Here is a 20,179-nt window from a genome sequence, read left to right on the forward strand (position 1 = left end):
ACAAAAAAATAGTACAATATTATTGTGTAATTAATAATAATAATAATAATAATAATAATAATAATTTTATTTTATTTTATTTTTGGATGGAGGAATATTATGTCTAACGGAGAGAAATGTTGGGGGTTGATTTGTACATTAAATTTTTGGGAGATTAAAATGTTCGTTTTTAAAAATCCTTGGGGATAGATTTGGATAATTACTCTGCTGGAAAATGAATTGAAGACTGATTTGTCTACCAAAGTAAAACCTTGAGAATTGATCTATGTACTAATTTTTTTTTTTAGGACTAAAATGTCCAATTTTAAAATCCTTAGAGACTGATTTGAGTAATTACTCTTTAATTTATGTAAATGAAATAAGTTAAGTTCAATTTGTCAATTTATGAATCCTTCAAATTTAATTGAATAAATGACCATTTGTACCCATGGGAGATGAAAATGCTGACATTTGTACCCATGAAAGCTCGAAACTAATCTTGTACCCATGATAGATACTGTCCGTGTAACAAAAGTGTCTTGGCTTGGATCTGAGTTTGGTTCGTGGGTTTCCGAACCTACGTGGCACTCCCAAACCCCCTCCAATCTGAGCCAACCATTCACCATCATCATCTTCATCTTCTTCACCATCATCCCCATCCATCACTGTCTCTTCCCAGCCACCATAACCTCCATCACTATCACCTCAGCACCGCCACAGCCACCTCCCTTCACCACAACCTCCGGCAACAACTCACACCGCCGCGCCCCTTTCTTTTCTTCTTCCCCTCTTCTCACCTCCGTTGAGCCCAAAAACCACAGCGCCAGCTCCTCCTCTGGCCACTTAAACCCTTCAATTTCTCATCAGCCTCTTTATACGGAACGGCATACCGATTCTCGGCCACTCTATTCTTCTCCTCTAGCATGTTAATTGCAGACTGTTTCTTCCTTGGAGGTGTTGGAAGCTTATCAGCAATGGCCTTTGAAGGATTTAGACATGCCAACAACTCCTCCGCACGATCCTCAAGATCCATATCTCCATGAATCCTAGTAAAATTTCGAAGAGCCTCCCAAATGTCATCTTCAGGCTAAAATGACTTACTCTCAATGAACTCCTCAGCTTCATTCAACTGACCGGCATTACCTAGAATGTTAATGACCTCCATGTAATGCTCCATGGTGGGAACAATTCCATACTCCTTCATTGATTCAAAGTGCAATAATCCTTCCTCTACAGCTTCTTCCCTTGCACACGCAGCCAAAATCAATGCAAAAGTTTCACTCTCAGGCCGTGTCCCTGCCTCCTTCATCTCCTGAAAAACCAACAAAGCATCATCACCAGCTCCATTTTCAGTGTATCCAATGATCATCAAGTGCTAAGAACTCATGTTTCTCTCTGGCATTCGATCAAACACATTGCGTGCAATATTCATGTTACCACATTTTCCATACATTCCAATCAACCTATTGTTCAATTCAACCTCCCCTCGAAACCTCGATCTTCTCAAGAACTCATGAACCCTTTTCCCATACTCAAGCGACCTCGTACTCTCGCACAAATTCAACATGGCGAGAAAAAACACCATAATCAGCAACAGAACCTCCGTTTTCCCCTATGTCTTCCATCCCCTGTGTTTTTTCCTGAGTTCTGTTTCTTTGCTTTTAGTTCATTTTGCTTAATTTGGTTAGTTAGAAATGCATGTTAGTGGATTAAGGTTTGTTTTGATTCATGCTGGTGTTTGAAAATTTTGCTGTTTTGATAGAGAGGAGGAGCTGGCGCTGTAGTTTCTGGGCTCAGTGGAGGTGAGAAGAGGGGAAGAAGAAGAGAAAGGGGCGTGGCGGTGTGGGTTGTTGCCAGAGGTTGTGGTGAAGAGAGGTGGCTGTGGTGGTGCTGAGGTGATGGTGATTGAGGTTATGGAGGTTATGGTGATGGTGATGGTGAAGAAGATGAAGATGATGATGGTGAATGGTTGGCTTAGATTGGGGGAGGGGGGATTTGGGAGTGCCACGTAGGTTCGGAAACCCACGAACCAAACTCAGATCCAAGGCAGGGCATTTTTGTCACACGGACAACATCTATCATGGGTACAAGATTAGTTTCGAGCTTTGATGGGTACAAATGTCAGCGTTTTCATCTCTCATGGGTACAAATGGTCATTTATTCAATTTAATTTATGCTAAAAAATTTGAAATATATAAAGATGACAACATTTTTAAATTGACAGATACCCATTCTGTCCCTACTTGATCGGGACAGATATCTGGTGTGAGGCAAGTTTTGGCAGGACATGGTCTTAGGCAGAGCCAGCCGGATTAAATTTAGGTAATACATATATAATTTTAATATATATAATATATGTAATTATATGTAAAATAATTAGTTAAATAATTAATAATATTATATTATTTTAAACTTTTTATATTATGTATGTGATGATAGTTATATAAATTTTGAAATTTATTTTTATTTGTTATATTTTTTTTGTTTACCCAAACGGTATCCGTCGTGGATCTGAGGAAGGATAAATATTATGTAATTCAAAAAATTTAAAATAGTGTTAATATTCTAAATATGATCTTGTAATATCATCAACCATCTTCTGCTCTTTTATGTGTTTTTGCTGATTTTCTTTTTCGTTGCTTTTTTATTTATTTTTTGAATTATATTATGTGTGCATTAAAATTTACATGCAATTATATTCATATAAATTAATAATTAAAAATAATTAAATAATAATTTAACAGATTGAAATCAACTTTATAATTGATTTTTAACTAAATCTGTTTTTTTTTTAATATTAACTTTATATATATAAACTTTGAATAAATGACCATTTGTACCCACGAGAGATGAAAACGCTGACATTTGTACCCATGATAGCTCGAAACTAACCTTGTACCCATGAGAGATGTTGTCCGTGTGACAAAAGTGCCCCGCCTTGGATCTGAGCTTGGTTTGTGCCTTTCCGAACCTATGTGGCACTCCCAAATCCTCCCCCCAATATGAGCCAACCATTCACCATCATCATCTTCATCTTCTTCACCATCACCATTACCACAACCTCCATAACCTCCATAACCTCCATCACCGTCACCTCAGCACCGCCACAACCACCTCCCTTCACCACAACCTCCGTGACAACCTACACCGTCGCGCCCCTTTCTCTTCTTCTTCCCCTCTTCTCACCTCCGCTGAGCCCCTCTTCTCACTCATCCATGGAGCTCAAACTCCACTCATCAATGGCGTCACTGGGACCCGTTCCCCGCAAATTAAACACCGTCATCTCATCCCATTCCAAATTCCCACACTTCTCTCCTCTGAAGCCCTCCAATTGCTCTCTCCCTTCCACTCCTCTATGCTCCTACGCCGTTCCTGATTCCAAGAACCCCACCACCAACAGCAACAAAGTCCAACCCCGCCGTAAAAACGCCACCCCCACTGGTCGTTTCGCTCAAAAGACCCAAACTTCACGGAAGGAGAATCTTCCCAGAGAACCAAAACCCAAACTTCATAATACTCATAATAGGGTCGACCAGAACCGCCAAAACGCGCTGTTTGATGCAACCACCCTGAACGTTAATTTGATTGAGTTGTGCGAAGAGGGTAAGCTTGCTGAAGCTTTGGAACTCATGGGTCAAGGTTCTGTTGCTGATTATGGTGTTTTTCTCGCCATGTTGAATTTGTGCGAGGGTACGAGGTCGCTTGAGTATGGGAAAAGGGTTCATGAGTTCTTGAGAAGATCAAGGTTTCGAGGGGAGGTTGAATTGAACAATAGGTTGATTGGAATGTATGTGAAATGTGGTAACATGAATATTGCACGCAAGGTGTTTGATCGAATGCCAGAGAGAAACATGAGTTCTTGGCACTTGATGATCATTGGATACACTGAAAATGGCGCTGTAGTTTCTGGGCTTAGCGGAGGTGAGAAGAGGGGAAGAAGAAGAGAAAGGGGCGTGGCGGTGTGGGTTGTCGCCGGAGGTTGTGGTGAAGGGAGGTGGCTGTGGCGGTGCTGAGGTGATGGTGATGGAGGTTATGGAGGTTATGGTGATGGTGATGGTGAAGAAGATGAAGATGATGATGGTGAATGGTTGGCTCAGATTGGGGGAGGGTTTGGGAGTGCCACGTAGGTTCGGAAAAGCACGAACCAAGCTCAGATTCAAGGCGGGGCATTTTTGTCATACGGACAGCATCTCTCATGGGTACAAGATTAGTTTCGAGTTATCATGGGTACAAATGTCAGCGTTTTCATCTCTCATGGGTACAAATGGTCATTTATTCTATAAACTTTTACCAAATCTTACATATAATTAATTTAATAACTAATTTTTAATATACATCTAAAATAATTGTTCGAGATTAATCACAGAATCAATTATATATCGAATTTTTGCCAACTAAAAGTATGAGTTGGATCAATTATATTCAATTAATTAAGCTATACTATTAAAATTTCAAATCATGTCAGACTAGTCGGTTTAAACTGAAAACTAGGAAATGAGTCGGCTGGCCCGTAAATTCATGCTGATTATTATTGTTATAAAATATCAAAAATATTATTTGTATCATACAAAAGAAATTATTAATTAAAGATAATATTTAAAAAATATTTCAATGAAAATATTTTGATTTAAATTAAACTGAACTACAAAAGAAAACAAAATCATATCTAGTTCAAATCGTTTGATAAAATTCAAATTCAAAATGATTCTATAAAGATTTTGAGGCTTCGTTTCAACTTGATCCGTAGCATCACTTAGCAAAAGGGATCAAGAAAACTGACTCAAATAACATCCTTAGCACAGTTACTTCCATATATGAGTATGCAGATCCTTATCATTTTGAAGATTTATAACAGGGAGTGATTCATTTCAGTTCAATTTGGATCCATCATTAGTCTAGCATAATCCACATAAGATATAACCTATAACTATAAAAGAACATTTCTTTCCAGTTACAACTGCTACAAAAGAAATAGAGCCTTAAATCTTTTCGACCATGATAACAGACCTTAAATAGGAGCTGGCTTTATATATGCCAACTATTGTAGGATTTAACCAACAATGGAAACAGAATTTGGAGTACCACAAAAGCAGGATTAAGGTTCTATGGTAATACCGTATTCATGTAAATTGATAATTAAAAATAATAAAATAATAATTTAATAAAAATATTAAATTATCTAACAATTTTAACTATCAATTTTATATAAAAATAAATAAATATAAATTTTTATCATATTTTATATACATAACTGATTTAATAATTAATTTCTAATATATATCTAAAATATCTTATTTGTATCGTACAAAAGATATTATTAATTAAGGATAGTATCTAAAGAATATTTCAGGAAAGATATTTTGATTTAAATTAAACTGAATTACAAAAGATAACAAAATCATATCTAGTTCAAACCGTTTGATAAGATTGAAATCCGAAATCATTCTATAAAGATTTTGAAGCTACATTACAATGCAACTTGTATCCTATATAAATCATCATAAGCTACTTACTACTCACTATTCATTGTGCAATCCTAGAGTTCAAACAATCACCATATTTAGTTTTCTTCTTAAACTTCAATCAATCTTTTCTTTTCTTTCCAATCACACATCCATGGCCTCAATCCATAAACTTGCGTGGTTGCTCTCGCTCCTTGTGTTGTCGATCACAGCGACTTGTGAACCATGCAAGTCGTTCAATTTTCCGAATAACGTTAACTACGCAACATGTAAGGACCTGGGCGTTCTTGATTCATCACTGTTCTGGAACTATCATCAATCATCAAACAGAGTCGACGTGGCATTCAAGAAGGCTAACACAACGGATTCAAGCTGGGTTGCTTGGGCCATCAACCCAACTTCACAGGGTATGGTTGGATCCCAGGCATTCCTTGCTTTCAGAAATTCTTCTGATGCTACTCTCAAAGCCTACACCTCTTCTGTCACGAGTTATGATGCTCTTTTGGAAGAAGGATCTCTTAGCTTTCCTGTTTATAGCGTCTCAGCATCTTATTCCAATGGCGATATGATCCTTTTTGCGAGTTTCAAACTCCCGGAGAATACAACTCTGCTGAATCATGTCTGGCAAGAAGGCCCTGTTTCTGACGATGGAACTCTTGGGATGCATTCTTTGTCAGGACCTAACATTCAATCCTTTGGGACTATAGATTTTGTGTCCGGGAAGGTCTCAGAAACCGCCGGAAATTCGAAAATCAAACTCCGAAAGGTCAGAAATATGCATAAACTCTCTGTGTTGTAAAGTAATTTCTTCCGTCCTTTTAATCAAATATATTAAGATATCTTCACAAAAAGATTTCTTTTCAAAAATAACTGTCAAAATATGTTAAATATTAGATGAATCATATAGATTATTGACATTATTTATATTTAAATTATAAAAATATTATTAATATAATATTTTTTTGTATATCTTAATTATTCATTAATACTCCTCTCAAGTTGGAGCATGCAAGTCTTTAATGTCCAACTTTAGTAATATTGTCTCAAACTTTTTGACGCCAAGAACTTTAGTAAAAAGATTAGCCAACTGAATTTGAGTGGAAACATAAAATAGAAGGAGGCAGTGGTGCACGATCTTATCCCGAACAAGATGAGAATCTACTTCAATGTAATTTGTACGTTGATAAAAATTTAAGGAGAGATGTTAGAGTATAATTAGGATCAATTAAAATTATTTTAACATATTTTGACAATAACCGCCTCTTATCATATCTCTATATATTTTTCTCACAGCAAATTCTGCTTTCAACAGGTGCATGGAATATTGAATGGCATAAGCTGGGGAATACTGATGCCAATAGGGGCGATATTAGCTCGTTACTTGAAGGTGTTCGATGGTCGTTTGGGTGCCACGTGGTTTCACGTGCATCGAGCATGCCAATCCATGGCATATATCATTGGCATAATTGGCTTTGCAACTGGCTCATACATGGCGCGACATAACCGTCATCACTCTTCTCACGGATGCATTGGAATCACTCTCATATGCCTAGCATCCCTACAAGTTTGTGTTGCTGTGTTCTTGAGGCCTAAGAAGGATCACAGACATAGAATCTTCTGGAACATCTTCCACTATGTAGTCGGTTACTTAACAATTGGGCTTGGCATATGGAACGTCTTCAAAGGTATTGACATAATGGAAGCAAGAGGATGGAAGAGTGTGTATTTGGGTGTGATCATATGTTTGGCTCTAATTGCTATAGTCTTGGAGGTGATCACTTGGATATTGCTATGCATAAACAAGCTTAACACCCACTCTAAGGACCAAGCTGATGTGGTTGACCAACAGAATCCATAGTTAACAAATATTTCAGTTCTTTTTCTCTAGTTTTTTTATTCTTTATATTAAATTTATCTTAGTATTAGTTGTAGGTATCAGCAACTATATTCTTTTCCGTTTTGGACGGTTGTTTTTTAGGTTTATACTTTATACAACAATTTTATCCCATTGTAGCACATTTTTTAAGTTAATTATATCGTTTATTTGTTTTTATGTATATACTTTTTCTTTCCTTTTGTTTCTTAGACTGCACTTTTATACTCTCCACTCTATCAATTGGGTTAGTCTAGTTACTCTCACACGAAAAAAAAAGGGTAAAAAAGAAGGGGAAAAAACGAAGGAGAAATGTTATTAGAATTATAAGTTAAATTTAAGATATCAAGATCCAATGACATCCTTGTGAGTCAAAAGAAAAAGATCAGTTGGTTCTTGATTATTACATTAATAAAATGGAAACCACTTTAATAAACACATTAAAAATGACTTTTTTTTTAAGACCTTTACATGTGTCATGTTATTATTGGACATTTTTATTAAACTGGCTAATATTTTATTTTTCAATAAACCAGAATAAAATTGGTTTATTATAACAATAATAATAAACTCAATTGTTTGTATTATAATTATAAGACCCGATTTAATCCGATCGAATTACACAATTTAAACCGAATATCTTTAAACTTTTTTATAAAAAGACAAATATATCCTTAATTTTTTGTTTTATGGACATTTAAATTCCTAAAAATTTTAAAATACAATTAAATCACTAAAACAAATGAGTTTATTGTTATTGTTATAAAAAAAATCAATTTTATTTTAATTTGTTAAGAAATTTAAAATAACCGATTCATTAATACGTTTAATAATAATGCGAAACATAAACGTCTTTACAAAAGGACATTTTAAGTATATTTATGGGAGCATCTCCCAATAATATGGCAATTTTAATTGGGTTAAATTGAATTTAAACGTCTATAACTGAATGTATAAGTAATCAAAATTGACTACATTTAGTCTCATGCATGAGTCATTTGAATCTTAGTCTGTCATCTTAACAGCAATTTCTAACTTAAATATTTTTTTTAAAGAAACTTTAAAAAAAGAAAATCAATAAATAAAAGGAACTTTAATCAGTACCCAAGTCCAGTTTGGGAGTCCCGGTGTCCCACGTGTTCAATAGATTTCCCATAATAATCAATTAACCATACATGAAGCTATACATGAAGGAAAATTGGATAGAAGGAAGAACAAACAAGAAAATTGTTAATATGCTGCAAGGAAATAAATGAAAGTGGTAGCTAGTTAGACAAGAACTGAAATTAATCAACAATATCTGTCCTGTCCCTTATGAAAGAAATCTACATTCTAATACAATCAATATTGAAATAGAAAAAACACAGACTTGGAGACATTGCCCCTTAACACTGTACACCTATATGGAAGGCAACTTAGAACAAGGTTAAAAACGAAGAATCACCTTTCCAACATCACTATTTACATTCAATCCTATCATACTAACATTAGACTCAAATTACAACAAAGAGATGGTTGCAGTGCTCTACAATCAGTCATCAGTTCTACCCAAACAAAAATATTTATACAGCCATTTCGGCGGGTTCGTCAGCTTTACAGTCCTCCATGGAAGTCCCAAACGCCTCCCTGTCCTTATTATCGTTTTCGCCGTCTTTGTTATCAACATTGTCATTACTGTCCTTATTAGAATCATCACCATTATCTTCATTACCAATGCTATTCATCTCAATCTCATTGTTATCAGCTCGAGTATCTTTTTCTGACACAAGATTACTATTTTTACTATCATTATTATCATTATAACCATCATCATTGTTATCCCCATCTTCAGCAACACCCTCAACCATCTTTTCAGCAAAATCTGGTTCATTAATAGGCTCGTCACTCGCTGGAACTTCATCACATGAATTTGCAACACCAATAGAGTCCCCATCTTTAGCTGGGGACGTGGAGTGCTTCGTGTTAAGGCCGTTAATGGCGAATATAGTTGAGGTTATATCAAGCTTCGGCTTAATACCAATCCACCTGTCCCCGGACCAATCTCTAGATATTCTTAGATCTTTCTTGCGTACTTTCATTAGCAAGCCTTCACCTGATATCAGAAGAATAACTCTATTATAAAGTGAAGACAAATAATAAAATAGGCTTATCTAATCTATAGGTCCTTGTAGTTTGGTCTAGTTTTCAGTTAGGTCCATATAATTTAAATTTTTTTATCAGATCCTACATGCATTGAGAACAGGAAAATACATATATTATAATGTCCCTAGAGCAAATTATTGTTAAAAATTTTGACTGAATTGAATTGAATAAATAGTTATAGTTTAGCTCACAAAATTAGATAAGAATCCATTGAATTATATAAAAGAGAGTTTCATCCAAGGACTTGATCAAACAATTTTATTCAATATAAGGACCTAAGTAAAAACTTCTAAATTAAAATGGCATAACTGAAAATTGAGTCATACTATAAACACTACATTAATTAAACCAAAATTTAAACAAAAAAACAGAACAGTAATATAGCATACCAGGAAAGTATGCTTGCACATTATCATCAACATAGTTATCAGTTCCAGTTACAACCCCCTCCCACCAGCCGTCACTCCACCATGCATCAATTGCAGTTCCAACTCCAATAACCAATTCTTGATCTTTGGAAGTTGGAGGAGCTGGTCTGATTGTCGATCGGCCAGGATGTCTCATCCCAAGTTTATCAGGCATGGCCAACTTGAAAGCAGGGATCCATTCCTAAAACATGGAAAAGATCAAGGTAAGAGTGTTGAATTCCAATTAAGATGTGCAATGTAAAGCATTGAAGGAAACTATACAACTTTTGTTTTGCAATATATCATTTCCCACTCAGTTCCAAGACTATTTTTTTTTCCACATAAATTTTTAAAAGGTTCTAACCATATCATACTCTACTTGAACGTGGGATTACAATCCTTGTCATTATTGGTCCTGACATACCCATTTAGCCCCTTTTTTTCTTCCCCCAAAATTTCAAATTTCCATCCTTCTGAACTAAGAAAAACTCAATCCCTCAGCAAGACAAGCCTACATATCTTCTGTCATTCTTTCGTAGCATCACTTAGCATAAGGGATCAAGAAAACTGATTCAAATAACATCCTTAGCAGTTACTTCCATATATGAGTATGCAGATCCTTATCTTTAGAAGATTTATAACAGGGAGAGGTTTATTTCAGTTCAATTTGGATCCATCATTAGTCTAGCATAATCCACATAAGATATAACCTATAACTATAAAAGAACATTTCTTTCCAGTTACAAGTTGCTATAAAAGAAATAGAGCCTTAAATCTTTTTGACCATGATAACAAACCTTAAATAGGAGCTGGCTTTATATATGCCAACTATTGTAGGATTTAACCAACAATGGAAACAGAATTTGGAGTACCACAAAAGCAGGATTATACCTTAAGATTCCCACTTCCATCTTCATCCTGAATATCATCATATTGGACTTTCATCTGCTTCCGAGATACCTGCACAACCGTACACCTGAACCAGCAGCCTCTGATACCGCTATCCTGACAGAGGACCTCTATCTTGTCATCAATCCTGTATGTGACATTATACCAAGGTTGAGACTCAACTTCCTTCAGAGAAAACAATCTCCTATCTGCCCTAGAATTATTTACACCCTGTGAGTTTTTGTATACCATCATTTGCTGACTCCTAACTAACTTCCTAACTCCCCGCCGACCAATCAAAGACTGAGGGGTTCCCCTATCCCTTCTCTTGGCTCTGAGCTTTACAGTTTCACCTGCACTCAACTCTTCATCTCCTCCTGCTAGGCCATTTCCCTTAGGATTCAGCATAGAATCAAATTGCAAGCAAGAAAGAATTGGTTGATCATAGTATCCCCGCAGTTTACTCAAGTCAAAGGGCTTAACTTTGTTGCTTCTAAATTGCCTAAAGCACATATGTATTCTATCTGATGAAGTTGGGGAAAAGCAAGGCATGCATTTTTCATAATGTTCACGACTTAAGACCGTGGTGGGACCATCAACACACTCTGCACTAATAACTTGAGAATAAGGTGTGATGAAAACTTCCCGGGGATGTGGATTTCGAACAGGAATCACACCCTTGACTTCCTGATTATGGTGAAACCACCTCACTTTGACCTTTTTCTGCCCCCTCCTATCTTCATACATATCCTCTAAATAAGCAACATAATGATTCTCTCCCTTGCCCATGACAAAAACAAATGATTGAACCTGGAAATCAGAAAGGAGGCAATGAGATATGTACAACTGGAAGATATTTTCCTCTAAGCACCAGATCCTTCTCTGTATAAGCTATAGAATAAAATATCAAAGGATGAACAACAATACTTGAAACCTCAGTTCAAGTCCCTTTTCCAATACTTCCATGTTTGTGTAGGAAGTGGATGGATGAGGGATACTTACAATTATTTTGATGCCATTCCTGCAAAAAGCATGATAATGTTTAAGCTGCTTGCCACATGTCCACGCCACTCCAGACCAAACAATGTCAGACTTGGATATTTTAGAGTTTCGGGTTAGAAATCCCTGAGCAAGAGATGTGTGTATACATCAAAAATATTAATTACAACCGGAATTAAATGATATAAATAAAGGAAGACAAAGAAAAAGTAAACAAGAGGGATATACCTTGCTATTCGCTATCGGTGCAGGAAGACCAGTAATTTCATTGACACTACCATTTGTGGTATCATAAGCTTGTCCTGAAGAATGACTAGGTGATCCTATGATATAAAAAATATACGTAAATAAATAAATAAGTAAATACATATAAAAGAAGAGAATATTTATAATCTTAAATGAGCTTTCACTATCATTTATACTATTTGTGAGCATCAGCTGTTTTTGTTGAAGGGGTAAAGGACTTTTATTTAAAAAAAAAAAAGGAAACGACACTGGTAGAAAGGGCTATTATCCTATACAACAGGAATAAGTAAGAAGAAAACAACATTAGAGAAAAATGTCAGTGCTAAAGAACTTTCAAAGTCCAGACTGCACATGATAGAGACTCCTTATAATTCCAGATTAAATGACATTATCAAAGATATTGAAGAAGATAAAACTATGAGAAAGATACATTTACATACATACATGAGTTTTATGCACTCATGCTACAATCAAGCTCAAAGATTTGTATCGGAAATATGCATAAAGTTGCTTACACAAGAAAAATATACATATCACTATACATTAAGTTCCTGTAACTTGATTGCAACACAAAGTTGTAACATCCTTATATTATTTTTCATTTTGCAGCTGCACACATAAATTCAATCGACAACAGCTAAAAGGCATCAAAACAATAGTAATAAGATAAAGCCATAGAAAATAATTATCAATTTACCAGTTCTATCTCCCTGAAGATGCTGCTTCGAAAGCGTTGACGTCAGCCAATCAACCACCTCTCTTCTAGATCTCCATTTGAAACCGGCAGGAACAGAACCTTCCTTCCCACAAATTTCCAAAAACTCATCGGCCACAACATAGAACATGTGCCTAACACTCCTCTCAGTGCCCACAACAGCGAGTATGGATTCCCCGTCAGAATCCTTCAGGTAATAGTGGACCACACGGTTGCCACGCTCTTGGGAAACAAACTGCTCTTTCCATTCCACGAAACACCGGTCGGTTACAGCCATCTCGAAAGGAGCTCCAAGAGGAGTGAGCTAATGCAAAAACCAGATTTGCACTTGAATTCAAAGCAATGGCAAGGGGTCCAAACCCTCTTGTTTAACTTGTCCAAAAGGACAATCTTTCAGATCCAAACTCATAAAGTAATAACCTTCTAGCATATTATCATCCAAACAAACCCAAGACCAAAACAGCTTCAATCTCCTCACCCTACTTAGCAAAAAATATCAAAGATAATTACTACAGAAAACACATAACCCTTTCAGAAACTCTAATTATAAAGATTTTCCCTTTCTAATGATATCCAACAAAAGCAAACAAAAAAAGCAACACCAACAAAAAACCAAAAAAAAAATCCTTTCATCAATCAAGAAGGACTATGCAGTTAGAGAAAAAACGAAACACCTTGTGGACAAAATTGAGCCTTTTCTCTCAACACCAGAAAGCCTCTTGAAGAGGCATGATCCTCAGCTTAAACTGAAAGTTCTTTGAAACTTGACCTGAACCACAAAGCAATATCAATTTAATGCATCTTCACAAACAAATCAGAGAGAACAACCGTCAGAAAAACCGATCCAGGATCTGAAAATTCCAGTAAGCAAAAAAGCTATTGGGTTTTTGGCTGCTCCAGAGGATGTTGCATAAAAGGCAAAAGGGTGTCCCGAATTGCAGAAAAGATTGAAACTTCTTTTCTACAGAAGACAGTTATCAAAGACGTTGATGAGTGATCATGGGTCACTAAAAAGAGGATCTTGAACTAACAGCAGCTCAGAGAGAGCACGGAAGAACAAGAGATGGGGGTCAGTGATACTGATGATGAAGGAGAAAGAGGGTACGTTGAAATTGCTGAGAGAGTTGCAGAGCTGAGAGATTGTGCATCCAAAAATGAAGCGGCAGGTTTTGGATGCCAGAAGAAGGAAAAAAGTGGGGAAGTGGTTGTTGGTTTTTGCCTTTTTGGAAGAATTAAGGTGAAAATAATCGGTTAGATGCAAGATTTTGGCAGAACAGTTAGATACAAGATGCTTAGTTAGATGGAAGACCAGCAATTTTTTTATTTTTTATTTTTTTTCCCACAGCATATATCGCCCATAATCTTAAGATGAGAATATTCATTTATATTATAATGTGAAAATTTTACCATCTATAAAAACCAGCATATATCCGACTTTCCTTGGTACAATTTTTAACCGTATTTTGAAAGTTTTTTATTCTAGAAAAAAAATCTATTCTGTTAATAAAAGAATTTAATTTTATAATTTGAAAGCCTTTTAATCTATTCTTTTCATTTTAAGTGATCTTATGTATTCGGAACTTGATGGCACAAGTAAAAATAACAAAATTCCTAAAAGAATATTGAAAATAAAAACTAGTCATTCTAAAAATAACAAAATTCTAGAAGAATATTAAAAATAAAAATAACAAAGTCCTTAGATGCGTTTTCGTTTGCGTTTCTATTTTCTACTTTTTTATTCAATATCTTTTGTTTTTTAAATTTTGTGAAAGAAAAAGAGAGAACAGTAAAAATGACAATTTTATTTTCTATTTTCACTTCTTATTTTCTCTCTTTTCTTCATCAAATTCTTAAAATAAAAATATAAATCAAAAGCACCCTTAGCTTTTTATAACATGATCCTTTAGTTAGCTTTAAATTTGATACCAAAAACTAGTTAACGAAAACTTATATCAACTGCATTTACACTATTTTTTTTATCTCTAAGAAAAAAAAAACTTTATATATTCTGAATTTAAAATGAAAATAAAATGATGAACTTCTGCTATCATAATTATTGGCAAAAAGTCTAGCTAATTTTTTTCTTGTTATAGTTATGTTAGTAAATATCTTAACAAAAATAAATATACTGAAATTGAGATAATACAAGAATTTATATAAAGTGAATGGTCATAAAATTGAACAGATGTTGACTATTTTGTATACAAGTTTGTATAACAAATACAATTACCAAACTAGCATAAACTCTATATTTATAAATCCCAAATGAATGAGATAGGAAACACAGCCATATGAAGAATAAGATGACGAAAATAAGGTTCAAGATGAACAAAAAGTGTTGTGTTTGCAAATTGATGAACAGGGTTTGATCTTCCTCAACTAAAACAAGAGTTTTGTATTTTAGTAATAATAAAAAGTATCTAGATTAACTTCCTGGTTTCAAATTATAATCCCTTCATTACAAAGAAATGACAACGCAAGTCCAACATGGTGATTAGTTGTTAACAGTGTCCCCAAGTCAAATTGTTGACGACAACTAATATGCTGATAGTTGATCACCAAAATTCTAAGACAGGTTATATATAACTTTTCTGGTGATTCTCTAACATCAACTAGAAATCCAATCAGAAGAGAGAACCATGGCATATACTCACACAAACCCAATTCAGTGAAAAGCTCTTAATTGCTTGCACAAGTCAGCATCCAAATTCTGCAAATCAGGCAAAACTCAGAGCAGTGCCAACAATGCTTACTAATTCAGCAGTTCAGCTATACAGATCTCCATGCCAACATACTATATCGAAATTATCGTATCTATCAAGTGAAAAAGATCAAAATGGAACTGCTATTTTCCACCTAGCTTCAAGTTAAAGAAATCAAGCATTGGCATCTTCATTTGCTTAAGCCACTGCCATAAAGCAATAAATGAAATCATTTTGCCATTAAGTTGCACAAACACCAGTGTTACAACTTATAAGCATTCATATACTTATAAACTACCGTACTCAAGTGCCGACGTTAGGTGCACGGGCTGACACTGGTGCACCAAGAGAGTATCTCCACTGATCACAAGCTGAGCATTTGTCCAACTTCACACTGTTTTCCAGCGTACAGAATTTACAAGACCAAGTACTGTATTTGGTGGCAAAATCTTTCGGCTGTTGTGTGCCACACAACTCACATAATGGAGCTAATGTCTGCAGTGGTTCAACATTATTCACATGCATTAGAGAAAGGCCACAACACAATCATTGTAAGAGTAAACTCGCCAAAAATGTTTATTGTACTCTGTGACAAACTGAAAAAAGGTTTGCAAAGAATAAAGCACTATATTTTGATACTTACTTTATTTAACAGAGTGCACATTGAGCACTCCCACATTGCAAGTTCTTCAGAATGAGATGTATTATTATCACCAGAAAGTGGAGTGGAGGAGCTTGGAATATTTGCAGAAGTAGATCCTATCCGAGAATTTGACTCAGAATGTGAAATGCTTTCTAATCCACCAACACCCGTTCCTTGAGTCACAGTGCACTGTTCAATGATAGATCCAATCTGTGGTGCATCCATGGTCAAATCAACATATTTAGGGGTACTAGACGAGCAATCCAGTAAACTTGAATCCACGACACGACTCCTTTTCTGAGATTTCAGATCCAAAGGTAGAGAAGAATTGTCTCGAAGTCTTGAGCTACCCACATTTTTACCCTTGCGCTCAATATTCTCAGCAGGTTCAAAGTTAAAATCTTCATGATCTGAAGCTTCACAGGTTTGAGAACCACACCATATGTCATCCTGTAATCTCCTTTCTGCAGCCATTGCAGCCGCTTGCACTGGAGTAAGTGCCTTCATTATAACACTATCACCCCCAAGACGGTTAGGTCCAGAGGGAAGGAGTGATCCCAATCGCGATCTCTTTTCTGCAGCTGCAAGTGCTGTTTTACGGAGTGATGAAAGGGGTGGCTGCCGGGAATGACCACCTAAGCGCCTTCCTGGAAGGTCAAACCCCTCTCCTGAGCCAGTTACTCCATTGGACATCAGCTCTTCACATTCCTGTATATGATCATTAACATGGAGGACAAGAAGAATAATAGCAACTTAATAAGAAAGACATAGTTTACTACATAGAATTCACAGCAACAGGGAATGAATGTTTCAACTTTGCAGGAACTTTTATAATAAATACTACTATTTATAAGACTTGTTTGCTACTACTAAAGCTGTAAAGAAATACATCAAAAGTGAAAGTATGGAGAGGATTCTATAAGTATATCACTACCTGCAGAGTCTAGCACATCTAGTGGTTGGAGGAAAGTTACAAGAGAGATAACATTTTGTTCCCCATCTTTTTCATTTTCTTTATATTACTATTATTTTTCATTATTAAGTTGGGAGCTAAGGTAAAAATGCTCAATGATCAATGGAGCCTTAATATTATAACAATCTAGCTCTCACATATTACAGACATACTTATAGCTAAATAAGAACATTATTAGATTAAACAACAACAACAACAACAATAATAACTCTTGAAATTGAATGATATAAGTAATTCACAACATCAAGCTAATTTGATTAAGCAAAAACATTTCACTTCAAAAATCTAACGGTGAATGTTATTTGCATGTACTATAAAAGAATGACAGGAACAAATTGAAGGAGTTCAAGCTTAATATCCTTTAGTATAACAAAGAAACTTAAGGCTTAAACAAGAAAAATATCAGATAAAAGTTACTCTTGAAATGAAATGTAATACATAAATTCCAAACACCAATGTGATTGTATAAAACAACGAAAGTGTTCTTTTTAAGAATCTAGTATAACAATCCACATGCATGAACAATTAAAAGAGGAATGGAACAAATAGAACCTTTCTAAGTTCATCCCAAAGCTTGTAGAAGTTGGCATTATGAGGACCATGGGCATTATGGCAAAGCTCATGAAGCATCGTATCCAAAACTTGATCAAATGGGTAGAAGTCCAAATCCCTGTTCGGTCTGCGCAATCGCAACTTCACATGTATACCAGCTCCAACATTCAACCCCAAAAGTCGCGGATTGTTTGGGCTACAATCATTTTGGCAAGTTCTTCAATAATCTCACAAAAAGAAAAGAGCAAAACAGACTCACTCATCAAGTTAAAAATAAAAAATTCAGTTTCATTCCCCTGCCCAAATCCCCAAACTGAAAAGTCATGCTGCATTTAAGCGAATGCAGCATTGAAGAAACTGCATAAGGGGCAGAAACAATGTTTCTACTCAAAATATTCTGTTAAAGTTCTAGTTGTTAGACATTGGAACCCCAATAAAATTTAGTAAAATCAACAAATCACAAAAGAACCATAAAAGAAAAAGTAAGCAAAATATCTGATTAAAAATGCGGTTTTTTCCTCCCCTCTTACCGCCATTGCTTGGATCATTCTTTTTCCATTGCTGCATTACCCGTTCAAAAAACCACAAGAGAAGTGAATGACACTAAAAGCAAAATCAAATTAAAAACAATAGTTGAATTACCAGAATTCAGAGAGAACCTTGACCCTCCATTTGTGCTTGCGCATAATGGGCTGGACCTGTTTGGCGATCTTCTCCAACATCTTGGTGGCTTCTTCTTGCAACGGCTTCCTCTTCAGAGCGTTGATTTCCCAAACCTTGTGGAGATCGCCAACGTTGTTCATGACTCCCAAAACCCTAAAAAATTCCCCCTCAGAATTGTGGAATGCGTTGCTGCGACCTGGGTGAACAGAACAACCGTTAGGATTGGTTTTCAAAGAATTCTAATTAGGTTTTGATTTTGGTTAAAGCTTTCGGTGACCATGCCTGGGAGAGGGTCAAGGATTCCTCCAACAAAACATTTACCAATTGAGCCCGATATAAGAACTAAAAAGTAATGATAATTATCAAGGTTCTGAAAACCGGACCGGTCATCAAATTGCTTTAGTCATTGGTTTATTGGTTTATTGGTCCAACCAATCTAACTAGTGGTTCAACCAAAAAAATCGTTTTAGAATAAAATAATAAATAAATTATAAAGGATCAAAGATGAGGGTACTCCAAGAACTCCTATTAGATGCAACAACATTCAACATTATCACATATTCTCACACACACATACAAAGCCTTAACTCAAAGAACAACCACAGCAAGTGACTTAGAAAGAAAATGTAAACACCAAAACAATCACAAGCATACAGAACATGTGAATATTATTATAGCAAACATAATAATAAAATAGCTCTTCTAATGCATCTCCAAAAATATCCCAAATCAAGAAAATTACATAATATGATCCACTTATTCAGAAAGCTACATATATTAGAAAAATTAAGAATCAACTAAAAGAAAAAGAAAAGGAAGGCCTGGTTGATTCGATTCAATTGCCTGAGATGAAGAATCAAACAGGGTTGAGAAGCTGAGAGTTTAAATGTTAAACCTCAATATTCAAATAACATGACTCCATTATTGTTATTATTACACCCTTCTAATGTCACAAACTCAATATATATTATAGTCCGTTGACACTTGTGTATTCACAACTTGGCCTCATCATTCTGATTCATACCTTAAGTAGAAGAAAAAGTCCCAATCAGCTTTCGTTACAATTTTATCCAGAGAGTTGGGGTTTTAGTTCGGAGTTCATGCCAATGATAATGACGAGAGGGATGAATCCGTGAATCAGTAACATAGGCAGTGCAAACTTTAACAAAGTTCATCACAATGATTAATAACAACAAAAAGCACTGAGGGAACACTTAGTAATATAGGCGGTGCAAATTTTAACAAAGCTCATCACAATGATTAACAACAACAAAAAGCACTGAAAGAACAGTGAATCAGTAACATAGGCAGTGCAAACTTAAAATTTAAAAGATATCAATTTAAATTTTATCATCAAATACAATCAGTGAGCAAAGCCAATCAATCAAGCACTGACTGAGCATTCTGTTCTGATTCTGTGACTGGGAAGCAACAAATTCAAGTTACAGTAACAAATTTAACAAATCCTAGTAAAGTCTCGATTTACAGCAAAAAGGCAAATTTATTGATTACCAATTCAGGCACATGCAGAAATACAGGGAGAAGGAAAATCTGGAAAAGAGAGAACACTAAACCAAAACATTAACCAATAACCACAGAACACTAAACCTTCACCCAGCAATTACAAACAAAGCCAGCAATTACAAACATTAGCACATTATAAAACATTCCAAAACACTAAACCTTCACCCAGCAAAACGAGCAACTACAAACAAAGCCATCAGTAAATTTGAACAAAAAAATTAAGAGCCATCAGCAACTAACAGAGCCATCGAGCCATCAGTAACAGAGCCATCATTAACGGAGCAAAGAATTGAAAGCAACAGACTAACAGAGCCATCGAGCCATAAGTAAATTTGAAAAAAAAAATTTACAGCCATCAGCAACCAGCAAATACAAGATAGATCCATCAGCAGCAGACATTTACAATTTATA

General features: G+C 35.4%; 4 protein-coding genes and 1 pseudogene across 5 annotated transcripts; 2 read left to right on the forward strand and 3 right to left on the reverse strand.

Annotated features, from left to right (window-relative positions):
- Nucleotides 1-772: 772 nt before the first annotated feature.
- LOC107472923 (pentatricopeptide repeat-containing protein At2g15690, mitochondrial-like) lies at nt 773-1,604 on the reverse strand (annotated as a pseudogene).
- Nucleotides 1,605-2,981: 1,377 nt separating this feature from the next.
- LOC110278117 (pentatricopeptide repeat-containing protein At1g71460, chloroplastic-like) lies at nt 2,982-3,992 on the forward strand. Its single transcript, XM_021136364.2, has one exon. The coding sequence runs from the start codon at nt 2,982-2,984 to the stop codon at nt 3,990-3,992; it is 1,011 nt and encodes a 336-aa protein (XP_020992023.2).
- A 1,603-nt stretch (nt 3,993-5,595) lies between these two features.
- Nucleotides 5,596-7,299, forward strand: LOC107472913 (cytochrome b561 and DOMON domain-containing protein At3g59070). Its single transcript, XM_016092441.1, has 2 exons — nt 5,596-6,207; nt 6,754-7,299. Exons 1-2 carry the CDS (start codon nt 5,596-5,598, stop codon nt 7,297-7,299), a joined length of 1,158 nt encoding a protein of 385 aa, XP_015947927.1.
- A 1,264-nt stretch (nt 7,300-8,563) lies between these two features.
- LOC107462443 (uncharacterized) lies at nt 8,564-14,031 on the reverse strand. 2 transcript variants are annotated; one of them, XM_016081061.3, is made up of 7 exons: nt 13,386-14,031; nt 12,694-13,190; nt 11,979-12,073; nt 11,754-11,876; nt 10,755-11,561; nt 9,846-10,065; nt 8,564-9,406 (listed from the first exon to the last, which is right to left on the reverse strand). In XM_016081061.3, exons 2-7 carry the CDS (start codon nt 12,986-12,988, stop codon nt 8,877-8,879), a joined length of 2,070 nt encoding a protein of 689 aa, XP_015936547.1. In that variant the 5' UTR covers nt 12,989-13,190; nt 13,386-14,031; the 3' UTR covers nt 8,564-8,876. The 2 variants fall into 2 exon arrangements, with proteins under 2 accessions (XP_015936547.1, XP_020990553.1); XM_021134894.2 differs by having other exon boundaries at nt 12,694-14,031.
- A 1,306-nt stretch (nt 14,032-15,337) lies between these two features.
- Nucleotides 15,338-18,560, reverse strand: LOC107462353 (uncharacterized). Its single transcript, XM_052262106.1, has 5 exons — nt 18,527-18,560; nt 18,224-18,440; nt 17,582-17,777; nt 16,057-16,764; nt 15,338-15,908 (listed from the first exon to the last, which is right to left on the reverse strand). Exons 2-5 carry the CDS (start codon nt 18,382-18,384, stop codon nt 15,717-15,719), a joined length of 1,257 nt encoding a protein of 418 aa, XP_052118066.1. The 5' UTR covers nt 18,385-18,440; nt 18,527-18,560; the 3' UTR covers nt 15,338-15,716.
- Between the last annotated feature and the right edge of the window lie 1,619 nt (nt 18,561-20,179).

The sequence above is a fragment of the Arachis duranensis genome, chromosome 1 (assembly GCF_000817695.3).
Source record: "Arachis duranensis cultivar V14167 chromosome 1, aradu.V14167.gnm2.J7QH, whole genome shotgun sequence".
Classification (NCBI taxonomy): domain Eukaryota; kingdom Viridiplantae; phylum Streptophyta; class Magnoliopsida; order Fabales; family Fabaceae; genus Arachis; species Arachis duranensis.